Source organism: Epinephelus fuscoguttatus, linkage group LG12 (genome assembly GCF_011397635.1).
Source record: "Epinephelus fuscoguttatus linkage group LG12, E.fuscoguttatus.final_Chr_v1".
Lineage (NCBI taxonomy): Eukaryota > Metazoa > Chordata > Actinopteri > Perciformes > Serranidae > Epinephelus > Epinephelus fuscoguttatus.
This window is the reverse complement of record NC_064763.1, coordinates 13058652-13075809: the sequence shown is the minus strand read 5'-3', so window position 1 is coordinate 13075809 and position 17158 is coordinate 13058652. Positions and strand designations below refer to the sequence as shown.

General features: G+C 42.6%; 1 protein-coding gene across 3 annotated transcripts in view; it reads left to right on the top strand.

The window, feature by feature from the left end:
- Positions 1-17158, top strand: part of zbtb16a (zinc finger and BTB domain containing 16a) — a 218597-nt gene that overhangs the window by 179528 nt on the left and 21911 nt on the right. For all 3 annotated transcript variants that reach the window (XM_049593061.1, XM_049593059.1, XM_049593060.1), the window contains exon 5: positions 5625-5795. In XM_049593061.1, coding sequence (XP_049449018.1) covers positions 5625-5795 — 171 coding nt within the window. The remainder of the gene's footprint in view (positions 1-5624; positions 5796-17158) is intronic.

Genomic DNA, 17158 nt, shown 5'->3' with positions numbered 1-17158 from the left:
CTCAGCCCAAACAGCACTGCCACCTTCAACCAAACCCAGGCTCCGTACATGCGAGCTCTAGGTAGAAGCAGGGCTGATACTACCTTTCCTAGCACATTCACCATACTCTATTTCACATGCTACATAGCATAACTACAATATAAGCTAAAGTTAAAGGAGCAAAATAAACTTACAGGATCAGCAAACACACTCACCTTGCTGCATGGCCTCAAACAAAAGGGATTCAAATAGGCCACTCCCACACTTAAATAACTATAACCACACTATAGCTAAGGTATGACCTCTATTGAGCCTGCAAGATGCTGAAAAACTTGTTCATGCTTTTGTTTCCAGTTGTCTTGATTATTGGAACACTCTATACCTTGGGCACCCTAAAATTGCCACTGCAAAATTACAGACCATTCAGAACGCTGCTGCTGCCAGGGTTTTCACAAAAACTAAAAAGAGAGACCATATAACTCCTGTTTTACGTAACCTACACTGGCTTCCAGTATCTTATAGAATTGATTTTAAAATCCCTCTATTGGTTTTTAAGGCTCCTAATGGCGTTGCCCCCTCTTATATCATAGATTCCCTATCATCTTATGTCCCTCTACGAATCCTGAAATCCCCCACAGCTGTTTTTTTTAACTGTTCCTAATGTCACTACAAAAACCTTTGTTCTTTTTGCTACGACGCCACAAAAATATGAATCACCATGCCTTTAAATAATAGACTTGCTGGCTCAGGGGACAGTTTTAAACCAAGTCAAAAATATCATATATCCCATCCAAATCTGGATATGCTTTGGTTGTTGTTAGACTTTTTTCTTCTGTTCATTATGCACAGGGCAGAGCAAAACAGCTGCAAGACCTCTCCAGCCATACAGCTTATTCTGTCCTCCTTATATCAGGATATGTAGCTTTATGTTTTGGTACTGAACAGGGCTTTCTGAATGGTAGCGATGCAATAAATAGCAGCTCCTCAAAGCTCCTGGGATCATATATATGTTGTCATTATTTTGTATATTTAGGTTTGCTGTACTTAAAAGCAGCATATTAAAATGTGTCCGTAAGTTTCCAGTTTCATCGTTCCTACGCAGTATGGAAAAGTTTGGTTCTAGCAATTTCCAGGTCTGGATAAGTATGGACAGAAGAAGAGAGTGTATGGAAAAATATTTGTGTTTCTAGACAACTGCCCCGATTCTGTTTTCTAAAATTCAGAATTTCTAAAAATAATTTGATCATACAAGCAGAGTGTTTTTCATGGTGTTTGGAGCAGGCAGCCAGCACTGCATTAGAGACTCATCGACCCTGATTGGTTGTTGTTGCCACGCCGCGGTCTAATTCTAGCAAAGGCCAATAGATGCGATAGGAAGAGGAGGAAGGGCATGATTTTTTTCACAGAATATCTGTCTAATGTTGTTCTTTCATAATATAATGAGAGTTTCAGCAAATATGACAAAGTTAAGAACTTTAAAACCATTTATTTACATAATAAACATCTAGATATTTGTTCTCAGATGTCAGATATGGTCTGAAAAATCTACAGAAGTCTGGAAAACTGTGGAGTTTTAAAATGGACAATTTGAAGGAACCCTGTAGCTTCTACTTACCACTTTTGTTCTTTACCAGTACAGTTTTGTCTGTGTGTCTGTGTGTCACATTGACTGTTTGCTCTCTGTGTTATTCTCTGAGCTGTCTCATATTTCTTTGAAAACACCGACTGTCGGACTTCTTTTAAAGTTGACACATACAGTTCTTGCTGACACGTATCGTACGGCATTCAACTTAATGTGACTCGCCACTGTAACTGCCCCGACTTCAAAGTAAAAGTCTTTTTCATGTGGTGTTTCTGCTCTTTGTTCTCCAGCTATGTTTTTCTCTGTACGTGCGTGTGTGTGCACGTGTGTGTGTGTGTGTGTGTGTGTGTCAGTATCTGGGTGTTATATTTCCACCAAGTCCACGCCTCAGCCTGGACCTGAGGTCAGAGGTCTGATAACCTTTTACATTCCAAACCCTTTTTTCCTCTAATTCTCCATCTTTGACCTAAGTCTCTCTCCTCCCCTCCTCCCCTCATCCTTCACTTTATCTTTCGCCTCTAGACCGCTCCGGCCATTTTTATTCTGTACCTCTCCAAACAACAGCAATAATGGCGTGTTACTTTACGTCTTTAGTGTGACCGTGAATTATTTGGTCCGAAGCGACCTGGAGGAAGGAGTTCTCTGCTTATGAAGGTCCACTGACAGAGCCAAACCTAAGATACACGATAAACAAAGAGAAAGGGAGCGAGGTGGAGAGGGAAGTGAATAGAAAGCATGCCTGTCAATCAAAGCCACTTAAGTACCTGGAGTCCTAGAGGGATTCCAGCAGCAATCGACCCCATTCAATAGCCTCTTCATTGATAAAAGCAGAGAGGAGTAGAAGAGACCAGCAAGGAGAATACAACACAGGAGAAAACTAGCATAGCACTCATTGCATGCGTGTACTAATTTGCATTTATGCAATCTACTGAAAGGTTTAACATTTTATACATTCCAAGTTCACATGGAAGAAAACAGGAAGACCTTGGTAGTTTGCATGAGCAGTGGCATCTACCATGGCTGAAAGATAAAGAGTGCCACCTACTGAAACCATATCTTCAGAATCTACTTTAAAGAAGATCAAAGGGAAAAGAGGAGTGAAGATTTTGAAGACTCAAGTTTGAAACTAATTAACAAGCATGTTCACTGATAATATTTTGTGTGATATATCAGTAGCGATACCCAAAAATATGTGAGGTTTGTCCTGAGAGTGGAGCTGGAGACAGGAGCATCATAGTCAGGGGGGAAAGTAGGAGTGAGTGCCCAGGGCCCCAATGGGAGGGGCGCCCTCGAAAAGCCTGGAATGAAAGTTTGGTTTTGTTTGCAATTTTTATTTCTAAGTAATTAATGGCATAACTAAATTGAAATTGGCTGAATAAATTGGTTGAAAGATTGAACTTTGTATAAACAGTGGAAGCTCTCGGACACCCCTCTCGCCCCCTCAAGGTGCAAAATGGTTAAGTCCACCCCTGCACTTTAGGAATTGTCTCTAAACGCTACTAGAGCTGAGTGAGCTACTGCTTACTCAAGGTTCCAAGAAAGAAAGAATGCAGACTGACTTTGTGGAAAAAAATAAAATTCAAAAGGTGCGTAAGGGAGAAATAGCTCAAGAGAAGAAGGGTGGGAGACAGAGACTGAAAATGTGTCTCAAATCACATACTTCCGTTAGTATACTTCTATGTAGTATACTGTATGCACTATGTACTCACTGGCGTAGTGAGTGAAATTTCGACAGGGCAGTGTTGTCTCAAACCAAACACGGCCGTTGTGCACTCACCGGAAATGACGACCGCAAATTAGCTAGTTAGCAAACTAGCATTAGCATTTGTGTTATCGTTATCGTTAGTGGTGCTTAGTGCAAAAAACATGCATATTTGTACAATGCGGCGACATTCACGGTTGCACAGTCCTCGGCCGGCATTTCCAGTTTGAAAAGCGGTCCCTATCCTTCTGCTACGTAGCCAAGATGGCGACCATTGAGTGCGAGAAGAGTCCACAGTTCCACACTCAACTTTTTGACTGTTTTGAGTGCACCATCTAGGTACTCATAGCACACTGCATTTTCTATATTTCTCAGTGTGAACACACTTGTGCACTCAAAATAGTAAGTGTAAGTACAGAAGTACGCAATTTGAGACACAGTTTGAGACTTTACGTAATAGTGCTTGAATGTATTCCAGTGTAACTCAGTAGGGTGCTCCAGGATGCCCTGGTTCTCTCATCAGAAAACGAATGGGATTTTGTTTGCTCTGTGGCAAACAAACGTTTATGGCACTCCAAGATAATCTTCACAAATAAACACCACTTTTATGGTTTTTGGGGCCTAAATGTAATTGCTAGAAATAAAAAGCTGATGTTTTTAACGTATATACTGATGTATTTTATATCATAGAACAAAACATGAAAGTCTCTTAAGCTTGTGTTAACCACCGACCTTATTTCAGGCATCGAACCAAAAACCCATCCAAAAATACCCATTGATTTTGAGATGAGGGAACCTGTAGTGCTAACATTTTAACTCATTTCTGGGTTTTAAGACTCATTCCTGGGGCACTCTGTGCAACCTCCGTCAGCAGTTAGTTCCAGCCACTGAAAATAAAATTAATTGTCCCAATTTTTTTGCCATTAGTTTCAAACCCAGCTTTTTAGCCCACGCAAGAAAAAAAACATGGCAGCTGCACACAGTAAATGTCATTTTATTTGCCAACAAGGCAAACATCAGCCAACACTGATCTTCAGCCGGTGAATCAGGACACCCCTGTTCTGCAAATTTAATGGCAAAGTTCCCAATAGAAATTAATATATCTTTATTAAAAGTGGCACGTCTGTCCTGATTGTGACCCAAGAGGTAAGGTCAAGGGGTTACCAACATTTTGGGAATCTTCCTCACCTGTGCAGCGGACATATTAGTACCTCAGGCTTTTAGTCATGAGTGTTCAACAAGGACCTAATGGAAATTCTACAGTGCTGCAGACACAGCTGCTCTCTCTCCTGTACAAGAGAAAATGAAACATCGAGACAGAGCTTAAGTCAGAAAGGGAAGGTTTGTCAATATTTATTTCTCTCCCCTACTTGCACCAAAATTAGATAGTTTTTCTCCCACTTGGTTTGTACATCACCCGAAACTGAAATCTCTTATCTTTACCTGCAATCCAGCAGCTCTTCTCTCCCCTTCCTCCTATCATCATCCTCCAGCGGTGCATCTTCCCTCCATCCCTGTTCTTTAGCGTGTAGAGCAGCCGAGACAGTGATTGATCTGGCGTGGAGGCTGTCGTGGGCCCTCCTCCTCCTCCAGTGGTTATGAACATGAGGCGGGCTGCTCTTCATAGATTTTTAAATTAGTGTCAGCTTTGCCCCAAAGATGTGTTATTGACTGATGAAATAGAAACTGAGCTCCAAACACTCAGTCCTTCCCCAGAGTTTTCCCCAGCCTGGTAATTGAAAAAGTGTGAAGGGAGTGTGTTCAAGGGAGCGTGCAACTGTGTGTGTCTGTTCCTGTGTTTGTGATTTTATGTGTTTGGGTGCTTGCAACTGTGCGCTCTTTATCTCTGCTGGAGAAAAATGCACAGTGCTCGCTGGAGTCAAGATTCGATTGAAGTATTGCATAGGAGATCTTTATCTTCTACACACCCACCCTGAAACACGAGTACTGTGTGCACCTTTAATCCTATAAATACAGTAGGCTTCATGTGAGCCTCTGAAGGCACAGTTAGTAAACTGAGCCCACGACATCGCACCTGAGTTGTTGCGTATCCTGTGTCTAAATTGTTATGTGTGTGCCAAGCTTTAAGTGTGATTTGTTTGAGCAAAGCTGGCATTGGTTGTGGCTCTACTATGAAGTGCTGTGGGGGATGGTGACACACCTGGCTAGTTCAACAATGACGAGGCTTTTTTTTTTACAGCCAAACTCTCATTTTTGTTACAGCTGAGGTCAAGACATCACTAAAAGAGTTGCAAACTTTAAAAATAAGACCCAACTTGTACTAAATCATTGGCAAATGAATGGAAATCCTTCCTCACAGCTCTCCCCACTAACCCCCCTGTTGTGTCTTTTCCTCCGCAGGCTCCGACATGGCCATCTTTTGCCTGCTTTGTGGGAAGCGTTTCCAGACCCAGACAGCACTGCAGCAGCACATGGAAGTCCACGCCGGCGTTCGCAGCTACATTTGCAGTGAATGCAACCGGACTTTCCCCAGCCATACTGCACTCAAACGTCACCTACGCTCACACACAGGTCAGTGGAAGCACTCACTAACCGTCTCCGCCGCGGTGGTAAGGCCTAAAGGTCATCCATGATATAAATGGAAGCACTGGTGTGCTCCACAGAGGATTTGTTTTCGGCACATTCTCCGGCTCATTCCAGGGAATCCCTCGACCTTCTCCTACCAGATCTGATGTGTAATCCTTGTGGTGTATTGTGGGTAAGCCCATGGGTCTGCTCCCAGACCCATGGGTAAGCCCATGGGTCTGCTCCCATTTTAACCCCAAATATCCGAACGAGCCTTTGGGAGACATCATTATCAGATGTTCAAACCACCACACCTCATTCCCGTTGACTTCAGGGTGCAGCAGCTCTTATTTTGCTCTTCATATGGAGTGTGAGCTTCTCTCTCTTCCCATAATGCTGAGCCAGACACCCAGTGAAGGAAACTTATGTCAGCTGATCTCTTCCACAACTGAGTGGTAGCCACTATCCAGAGCTTAGACCACTGGTTCCAAACCTTGGGGTCCCAACCCCTACAAGGGGTCTCCAAAGCTTCACTGGGGGTCATGAGTCCTTCTTGATTTTAAGGGGTGTAAGATACATTAACAGTTGGCCTATATCTCAGCGTTTCATTAATTTTCATGAAAAAAAAACCAAAATGAAATTGTTGTTGATAAATATTTCACATTTTCACCAGTATCTTTCAACAACCTATTGGTGACGTCACTGGGATGTTTGTTTACGAGGAGCGCTGAGTATAAAACTAATCTCCAGACTAACTTAAGTCTTGATACAACAGAGTTTGGAAGTTTTGACGAGATACAAAAAAACCACGGACACAGTTAAAAACCAACTGCCGATGCTTTTTGAGCCAGTAAGACCACATATAGTTTAAAGACCTGTTCCCAGGGAGTTGGATTTTCTGCATCATGAAGCATCAGTAAAATAAATGAACAGTGTGACTCACCATCAGAACAGCTGTCGGGGTTGAGCATCACTTGAATTTGTCCTGTTTCCGTGTGTGTGTGTGTGTGTGTGTGTGTGTGTGTGTGTGTGTGTGTGTGTGTGTGTGCGCTCAGATAGCTGGTGGTGCCAGTCCGGTTTTGTATTTGCGCGCCCATCTTCTTCTCTGTGTACATAATAGACTCTTATCCTTGACCACCAAGATCTTGCCAGTCTTCGGTAAAATTTTGGAAACAGTGAGCTCCCTCCTCAGTGACAGAATCGGCTTATGATGTCAGCTTCACCTTGGATCACAAACTAAATGTTTTATTCTGTTCAATCCTCAGTGCGTTCATAAAGCTGAAAAGACACCTTTGCCACGCATCAAGTGCTCAGGTGTGGACAGCCCCTCATTGTCTTTTTAATGACGGGATCACGGGTCGTTCTGATTGGGATATTTCTCCACCTCAAAAACGTGACTCTCCTCATCCATTCTTCATCACACATGAGACCAGACGTTGCGCTGGACTTTTTTGTCGCCGGTCATTTTGACCAACAGGGTCATAAAAATCCGGTCATAATCTATTTTTACCGGTCATTTTAATTTTCGTTTTTAAATGATAATAAAGATATTCAAAGACATTTAGGGCTCTAGTTTCACAGAGGGTGCGCGGCGGAGGCACAGTGCACCTGCACTTCGCCAACTGGGTGTGGCCAGGCCATCCCTCCTACCTGCACAAGTCGGAAAAAGGGAGAAGAGAAGGCGTGGAGTGGGTTTTACACACATCACACCAATCAAATGAGCCCCTCGCGAAGGCGTGATGAGAGTTTACTCAATTTGCCATGGCGGAAGAGAGCAGCAGTGTCAGACAGCCAAACTTCTCCCAGGAGGAAACTGATGTTTTGGTCCGGGAGGTCCAAGCTCGCAGTGTCTGAATATACGGAACTGCGAGCAGACCTCCACGGGTTGATGATGCAAAGGTAGCCTGGGAGGAAGTCACCACAATTGTAAATCAATGTTGCGTTTCTCTCGTGTGCACGCGCTCTCTCTTTCTCTCTCGCAGTCTCACTCTGTTTCTTTTCTTTTGACTTTTCTAAGATGACAGATGCTGAATATATACTCCCTATCTGATGCTGTGGCTGTTTGTGGTTGGCTGAGAGGGATGTGAACTCACTAGTTTGCAGCTGTGTTAATCAAATCAGGTTGGGTTTCCATTACGCGTGCCAAACAGCGCCAATCCCCTTTGATCTGACATCAGATGTGACGGGACAGTCGATATAGAGATACATTTATGTGCTGACTGCGGATAGTTGCATTGAATAGTGGTTTTGTGGCTATTTATTGCATCGTTAATGTGCCTGATATTCTGGAAACCTGCCTGTGAAGTTTTGGTGACGTGTGTGCACTGTCCGCCCGTCAGCCAAACTTCGGCTTACACCAGCTGCGCTCCACCTGCGCTGACAGTAGAACAGTAGAATATGCAAATATTTGCTATTTTTGTATCTGTCTGTCCTTTTACTGTGTCTTGTATAGCCTATATATATATATATATATACAGTACAGGCCAAAAGTTTGGACACACCTTCTCATTCAATGCGTTTTCTTTATTTTCATGACTATTTACATTGTAGATTCTCACTGAAGGCATCAAAACTATGAATGAACACATGTGGAGTTATGTACTTAACAAAAAACGGTGAAATAACTGAAAACATGTTTTATATTCTAGTTTCTTCAAAATAGCCACCCTTTGCTCTGATTACTGCTTTGCACACTCTTGGCATTCTCTCCATGAGCTTCAAGAGGTAGTCACCTGAAATGGTTTTCCAACAGTCTTGAAGGAGTTCCCAGAGGTGTTTAGCACTTGTTGGCCCCTTTGCCTTCACTCTGCGGTCCAGCTCACCCCAAACCATCTCGACTGGGTTCAGGTCCGGTGACTGTGGAGGCCAGGTCATCTGCCGCAGCACTCCATCACTCTCCTTCTTGGTCAAATAGCCCTTACACAGCCTGGAGGTGTGTTTGGGGTCATTGTCCTGTTGAAAAATAAATGATCGTCCAACTAAACGCAAACCGGATGGGATGGCATGTCGCTGCAGGATGCTGTGGTAGCCATGCTGGTTCAGTGTGCCTTCAATTTTGAATAAATCTCCAACAGTGTCACCAGCAAAACACCCCCACACCATCACACCTCCTCCTCCATGCTTCACAGTGGGAACCAGGCATGTGGAATCCATCCGTTCACCTTTTCTGCGTCTCACAAAGACACAGCGGTTGGAACCAAAGATCTCAAATTTGGACTCATCAGACCAAAGCACAGATTTCCACTGGTCTAATGTCCATTCCTTGTGTTTCTTGGCCCAAACAAATCTCTTCTGCTTGTTGCCTCTCCTTAGCAGTGGTTTCCTAGCAGCTATTTGACCATGAAGGCCTGATTCGCGCAGTGTCCTCTTAACAGTTGTTCTAGAGATGGGTCTGCTGCTAGAACTCTGTGTGGCATTCATCTGCTCTCTGATCTGAGCTGCTGTTAACTTGCGATTTCTGAGGCTGGTGACTCAGATGAACTTATCCTCAGAAGCAGAAGTGACTCTTGGTCTTCCTTTCCTGGCTCGGTCCTCATGTGTGCCAGTTTCGTTGTAGCGCTTGATGGTTTTTGCGACTCCACTTGGGGACACATTTAAAGTTTTTGCAATTTTCCCGACTGACTGACCTTCATTTCTTAAAGTAATGATGGCCACTCGTTTTTCTTTAGTTAGCTGATTGGTTCTTGCCATAATATGAATTTTAACAGTTGTCCAATAGGGCTGTCGGCTGTGTATTAACCTGACTTCTGCACAACACAACTGATGGTCCCAACCCCATTGATAAAGCAAGAAATTCCACTAATTAACCCTGATAAGGCACACCTGTGAAGTGGAAACCATTTCAGGTGACTACCTCTTGAAGCTCATGGAGAGAATGCCAAGAGTGTGCAAAGCAGTAATCAGAGCAAAGGGTGGCTATTTTGAAGAAACTAGAATATAAAACATGTTTTCAGTTATTTCACCTTTTTGTTAAGTACATAACTCCACATGTGTTCATTCATAGTTTTGATGCCTTCAGTGAGAATCTACAATGTAAATAGTCATGAAAATAAAGAAAACGCATTGAATGAGAAGGTGTGTCCAAACTTTTGGCCTGTACTGTATATATATATATATATTTATATATACATATGTATACTGTGCATTGTTTTTCGGCACTACCTTGTTCTCTATAGCTGATGTAAGGTGAATTACTCCTGTGTGGGATCAATAAAGTTCTTATCTTAGCCATCTGGGAAGATCAAATACATTGTTTTTGGTGCCTAACTGTTTCCCAAGTATATTAGTGTGTGTGCGAATGAATAAACGAGAGGCATTAACGTAAATTTCTTTGAAGAAAGGCACTTTATGAAATTAAGTCCATTCACTTGTATTAGTTTACAGTGCAGCCTTGCCACATCCAATATGGCGGCGACGTTGACGTATCGCAGCAGCGCTCGCTGCAGCTTCTACGTATATATGTCTATGGTGTGGACAGTCAAGCACCTGTGAGTACACTCGCAGGACTTCTGCGGCACTAACGCATCTGGTGTGTCCAGACCATTATGTCAACAACGCTACATGAAGCAGATCAGTGACTTTTTCTCTGCAGTGTGAAAACGGCAGCCACTTACTTAAACCACTGATTGTGCACTCCGTCGCCAAGTGGGCAGGGGTGGTAATTGCAACTGGTCAAAATGACCGACGGCCTTCAGATTTTCCAGTCATTGCTGTAAAAAAAACGGTCAATGACTGAGAATATACGGTTAACGCGACCCCTGCATGAGACACAGCTAGAGTTTTCTACATCCATGATGAGGAGAGGAGTCGAGCTGCCATAGGAGCAGAGGAAAGGAGCTGCTACAGGAGCTGATATGTACAAGCAGAGAGCGAGTTTGGGAAAACTGCATTTAATTCGGGCGGGAGTAAGGCTGGAAATAGAACAGTGGCGTGAATTGCCATGGGCGGCGTATTCAGTAGCATCAATGTCTAGTCGCTGCCGGGTTGTACATTGAATATAATAGGGATGTATTTTTTGACCAGCAGCTTTCACCACCGGTGTGTTTTGGTCTTTAGGCTCCTCTCCCAGTTTTGTATATCTACATAAGTAATACCAAACTCCAAGTCTTCCATCCAAACAGCAAGTCAGATGGACCACCACCAGGGGACACCAGCTATACGCGACTACGTGACTTTGTGTACATTATCAGAGAACAAAACAGCCATCATAGGACAACATGTGCTTTACACTACCAAGTTTACCTACCACAACAACAGTGACATTGGTGATGTCACCAACCAGCTAGTTGAAAGATAGCTGTGCCCTGCTGGCAAAAAACACGAGGTACAATCTAGGTTGGTATCAAGTTTGATTACAGTGTCATATCTCTCCTAAGATAAAAATCGAATGAACCGCAGTCATATACAGCCATACTGTTCAGTGTTTCAGCTCCTATATTAAGTTTAGATTATTATTCAAACTTTAAAAAAAAAAAAAACAAACAATGGGACAAGAACTGTGAAGACCTGAACGTAAGCTATATTCTCAAAGCTTTCAGTCTGTGCCTAAACAGCCTCATCCTGCATTAAAATACATAGTTAAAACAACCAAAGAGCTGATAGAACAATGGCCACGTGTTAGGGAAAGGCCTATTTCAAAAATGCATCATACAGACAAGGAATCGTAAAAAACAAAGCAAAACAAAAAGATGCTAAAAATATCAGGAACACTAATTTCTGATGCAATAATTACAGAAAATAATCGGCTCAAAATGTACCCAAATTGCTTGTTTAACACAAACCTCCTGAAGCTATTGCATTCAATATTAATTGATTAGTTAATTGTACAGTTTATCAGTTGTTCTGTACTGTTACTGTTTTGCTTCGAAGATGAAATATCCATAAAATGTCACTTAATCAGGGATCGTCAATTACAGACAAGGAAAAAAAAGGCTGGGAACCACAGGCTCAGACCACAGGTGAGGGTTGGATGGCTGAGTGACACATAAGGAGCCTTACTTTCAAGCTCAGCTTCCTCAAAGCCGTGATATTCCGATAAAATTATTAGTTACCTGTTAAAATATGGACTACATTTTGGAGAGCTAACTAGGGTAGCTGGTAAGAATGATGACGAAAAATCTGATCCAGGTCATAAAAATGCCACATTTCCTTTTTTAATTTGCCATACTTGCTCGCCACTGCCACACCTACTAATAATTCATTCCTCCTGGAACAACCCAATTTACATCGGCGCCTCAGGTGCACCAGTGCAATGCTGCAGCAGCATCTCTGGTCAGGGAATTACTCAACTCCGTTGGTCATGCTCAAAAAAGAATTTGCAGTGAACTTGCATCATCGTTTGTGTCTGTCTGCCCCTTTATTCTCCAAAGAGCACACTTGAATTGATTCTGTTTCTACCAAACTGCTAATAGAGCGGAGCAGACAGTGCAGAAGGGATTCATATTGACATCAAGGATTTGTAATAGAAACAGAAAAATTGAATGTTAAGTCACAGGCATCGGTGGCAGTTTAAAGACTTTATTTCAGTCGTTTTTAATCATTGAAACAATTTGAAAAGAGTTAGAACATTAATGTCTGAGTGGAGTATTAACTGCTGAGTTATACCGTAGATGAGCCACTTTAAGTTTTTTGGTAACATTTCAGGACGAACTCTCAGCACCTAAACTGTTAATGTTTTTGATATGCGTCCATATATTGAATGTAAACCTGTGATTAAAGGTTCCGCAGCTAACTTTTACAAAAACTTTTGTCATTTTGTCATATTTGATGAAACTATCAATTCTGCCAGTACTATATGAGACAGTGAAAAAATAATGCTCCTCTGGCTCAACTTAGTGCTCCTAATGACATATGCAAGAATTCTCTGTGCCTGAATAAAAACAGCCAATCAGAGGCAGGAGGATTAAACATCTGCAGACAGTCAAACTAGTCACACATAAAGCCTTAAATCTTGCTTTGTGTGTGTGTGTGTGTGTGTGTGTGTGTGTGTGTGTGTGTGTGTGTGTGTGTGTGTGTGTGTGTCTGCGTACAACTGTTGAGCTCAAATATTCACATGAATTCCGACATATTTTGCTTGTAAATATCTTTGGACTGTCACATACAAAATCTCTCACCACCTCCCGTAGGGTAATGAATTAGCTGTCAATTGAAAAAGTGAGTACTTTAAAGCCATAATAGGAAAACACAGCAAAAAATCTTACACTCTGGCCCAGGACGGGGGCTGTCGTGGACACAGAGGCATCGCAGTGGGGAAAACTGGGACATGCATACACTCTCCTTCAAAATAAAAGCACTACGTTGGTACAGCACCGCAAATTGACGTTTTTTTCCCTCAACAACAAACACACATGGTTGGGTTTAGGCAATAAAAGGAAGTGGTTAGGTTTAGAAAAAAAGAACAGAGTTTGGCTTTAGAATCGTACGGGACACGAAAACCGTTCTCTTGGGTGAAGGTCGGCTGAAACCTGAGCCCGACAGGACCCGTCAGAACCCGATGGGTCGGGCCAGGCCTATTCAAGTGCTGAAATTTATTGTTTATGTGACAACACCTGAACGCAACACAGGCTCTGCTCCAATTGAGTGTGTGTGCTGTGCTGCGCTGCTGTGCGTGGGATGTGTTTGACTGTGCGTAACAGCAGCCTTTTGATGGTCATTTACACACTGTCCATAATAAGAACTGTGTCAGGTAGCAAACTGCGTCAGGTTCGGACTTAAAAATCAGAGAGTCTGTGGGGGTCGGACCGGGCTGGGTTATAACTGTCTCAGACTCGGGTCAGGTTCAGTCAGGAAAATGGGGCCCAAGCTGTGCTCTACTGCAAGTCACTGCCCAAGCTCTGGATTTTGACGACTTCAGCGGGAGATCGGGTTGGTTTTCAGTTTAATGCAGTCAGAGCCAAGCGTATGAATGCTCATGCTGCTGGAGTACCAACATAATGTGTCATGCAGTGGCGGCTGCTGGTCTTTAAGTTTACATCATAAAATTTGTCATATTGTAGCGAGGCAGTAACTTATAAAAGGAACATTTTATTGAAGCTGTTTTTCAACCACACTCATGCCATAGAACTCCGCATCCACCGTGCTGACACGAGAATGTATGACAGGGAGGGCACGTTTGCAAACTGGTGATAAACAACTGACATTTGAACATCATAGTCGTGATGTAAATTCTTTTTTTAACGTAAATTCAATAGTGCATATTTGACCATTTCTTCCATGAAATTTTAGGAGAAGTTCAGCCTCCCTTGTTGTCTCAGAGCAATCGCCCCTGGTGTCATGTCATTCCCCAGGAAGGAAAATCAGGGTTCCAAAAAAGAAAAGAAAGAAAGTAAAGGGAGAGAAATCAAACTGACTTTGTCATGGAAATGTTTCGAAAGGTGTGTGAGAGAGACGTCGATCAAGAGAGGAGGGGCCCACAGAGACCTGGGCCCAGAATTTGGCGCTGCGCCCCTGCACTGACAAAAATAGCTTACAGAATAATGCAGAGTAAAAAGCCATGTTTTATTTTAGGAAATTGTCATGAATTATGTTAACCCTACCCAGTTACACTGCTACTTTAGCTCAGCTGAATAAACAGCATTAATTCAGGTCATGGCGAAATGAATTCTGCAGCAGTCAGACGCCGCTTATTTACAGTGAGGGTTTTTTTTCTGTTGTTTTTTCTCCAGTCCACTAGTAATTCTCTCAGTGCTGGCTCTCTACTGAGGCGAGGCCAGGATACTAATACATTGTTGCGAGGGAGCAGAGGTAGCCTGACGGATGCTGCTATTCAGAGGGGGGAAAAAAAACCCGTAACCATGACAGAATATGAACACATGGAAATGAATCCCATTTCACCGGCGAGGGATGGATGCTTTTTTCTTCCCCCTCTCTCCCTCTCTCTGTCTCTCTCTCACCCAGCCGCCTGTCTGCGACCTTAAATAACAGTCTCACTGTCAGAGCCGATTTAGCTCACCGGCTCACGGATAAATATTTGAAACGAAAGGCAGTGAGATGAGAGCAGTCGGCCCTATTTACAAGTCAGGCGAATACACCATTAGTGTGTGATGGTGGTAGGGGCTGAAGGGGTGGGGGGGAGGTGTTGGGGTTGGTGGAGGGGGGGCTGGGGGGTGGATGGAGCTGCTGGAGCCGCCTGTACAGTAGCAATGCACACATCTGCTCCGTCTAGCAGACATTGGAGAGGACACAAGCAGCGTCTCTGATCCACCTGCCCACCCGGGCGACGCAAATGTCACCTCAGCTCGTCTCTGGAGCCGCAGATGAGACTTGCCACTTTGAACCACATCCCGCTGTGGGCGTGTGTTAAATCACAATGAGGCAGCCGCGAAAGCAATCGTTTAAATATGATGTGGAGCCTTTTGTCAGGGGATTATAAAGTCAGCAACTCACACAGCCATCATGGGCGCCAGAAATAGGTCCTAATTTAGCCTCCAAAAAGAGGCATGGTGTTCCTCTACATTTACACTTTGATGTTAATAATCTCATTCACACTTTGCTGGGTAACAAGGCAGAAATAGTGTTTAAAAACAGACAGAGCGAGATGCTTTACCTTCCTTTATACACAGACACATGTGCGCTGCCCTCATCCATGTGCGTCTGTTCTGTGCACATGACATCTAATGCATGTCTGTCCATCCAGGGAGAGGGATCCCTCCTCAGCTGCTCCTCCTGAGGTTTTATTTTTCTCCCAGTTAAAGGGTTTTTGGGTGAGAGTTTTTCCTCATCTGCTGTGAGGGTCCAAGAACAGAGAGTGTCATATGTTGTAAAACCCTCTGAGGGTAACTCTGATGTGTGCTATTGGGCTGTATGACTCAATTAAGTTGAATTAACAAATTGAATCTTGACCCCTTCCAACATGCATCTAAAATATGAACAAAGTCTCAATTACAAGGCCGTAGGTTTCCAACATGAAACCAAAGTGTAATGCGAAAGCCTTTGATTTTAAGTGTACAGTGAAAAATCCACAGGAGACCAGGATATTTCTCTGTAAGTAAAATCTGAATAAATGTAAACTCATGATGTCAAAACTGCCAATAATCATAAAAAAGGTTCTGATTCTATTTTTCTGACATGTTATTATTTCATATTTACAGATATCCTCTTACCAGTTTTGAAGCAGTATGTCTGATTTTATATGGGCTTGCATAACCATCTTTAGTGACTGATCCTCCTATAGGCGACATAGGCGGCACACTCGGGTGCCATCCAGAGGGGTGGCTTCAAAAGTGTGTGTTTGTGTGAAGAGCATTAGAGTGAGAGGAAATAAAATGGCCAAAGGCATCCGGGTGCAGAAAACAAAAAAGGGAAGGAACAAAACAAAATGAGCACATTTTCACATACAGTATTCTTTTATTGTTTGTGTGTTATTACCATAAAATTATTATTATTATTAAGTTGTTTATTTGTGTTAATTTCTCATAAACTATTGCTTGTAATAAATACAATAAACAGAAAAGTAATAATGTACAGAGGTGTATACTCAAGTCACAAGTTTCATGACTTCAGACTTCATAACTTGACAAAACACTTGCAACTCTACTTGGACTTTAACACCAATGTCTCGTGACTTCACTTGGACTTGAGCATTTTACTTAAAAAAAAATATAAAATATTTCATACCTTCCCCCAAAACTCAAAGATTAAAAATCATGTTATTTAAAAAGTGTGCCACAAATCAGTTCATTTCCTGAATCAACTAACATATTCATTCCCAGCAAGGCAGCACTGAATCTGTCAGATCCACTTTGTAAATTGAGGGGGGCCCTCGAAAAGCCTGGAATCAAAACTTTGCTTTTGTTTGCAATAATTTATCTCTAATTAGTGTCATAACTAAATGAAAATTTGGGAATAGATCCGTTGAAAGACTGAACTCTGTGTAAAAAAATAGTGGAAGCCCTCCGAACCCTGAAAGGCACAAAAGTGATGTCATTTCCCCCCAAAAAAGGGAAGTCAGGGCACCAAAAAAAAGTAAAGAAAGGAAAAGGAATTATTCAAAAGGTGCGTAAGAGAGGCGTGGATCAAGGAGGGAGAGGGGCCCACTTAGACTGCTTCAGCATGGGGCCCAGAATTTGGTGCTACGCCCCTGGATAACATTAATATCCTCTTATATAGATGTGATTCAGCCACCTGTTGAACCGTCTGCAAAGTTTCCATGCACAGATTCTGCACTCAGCTTCATCCAAACGTATCCTAAAAAATATTCTGCCACTTTTCCTGGACTTTAAGCAGCCGTTATAGCATTAAAAATAAATAGAAGAAAACACCGTAATGATGTCATTTCAAGGTCAGAGTATATAGAGTAGTTTTTAGCACAAAGTCACCACAGGAAACTGGAGTTAATTTTGATGAAAAATCTGCAGTAATTCCCGTAAATT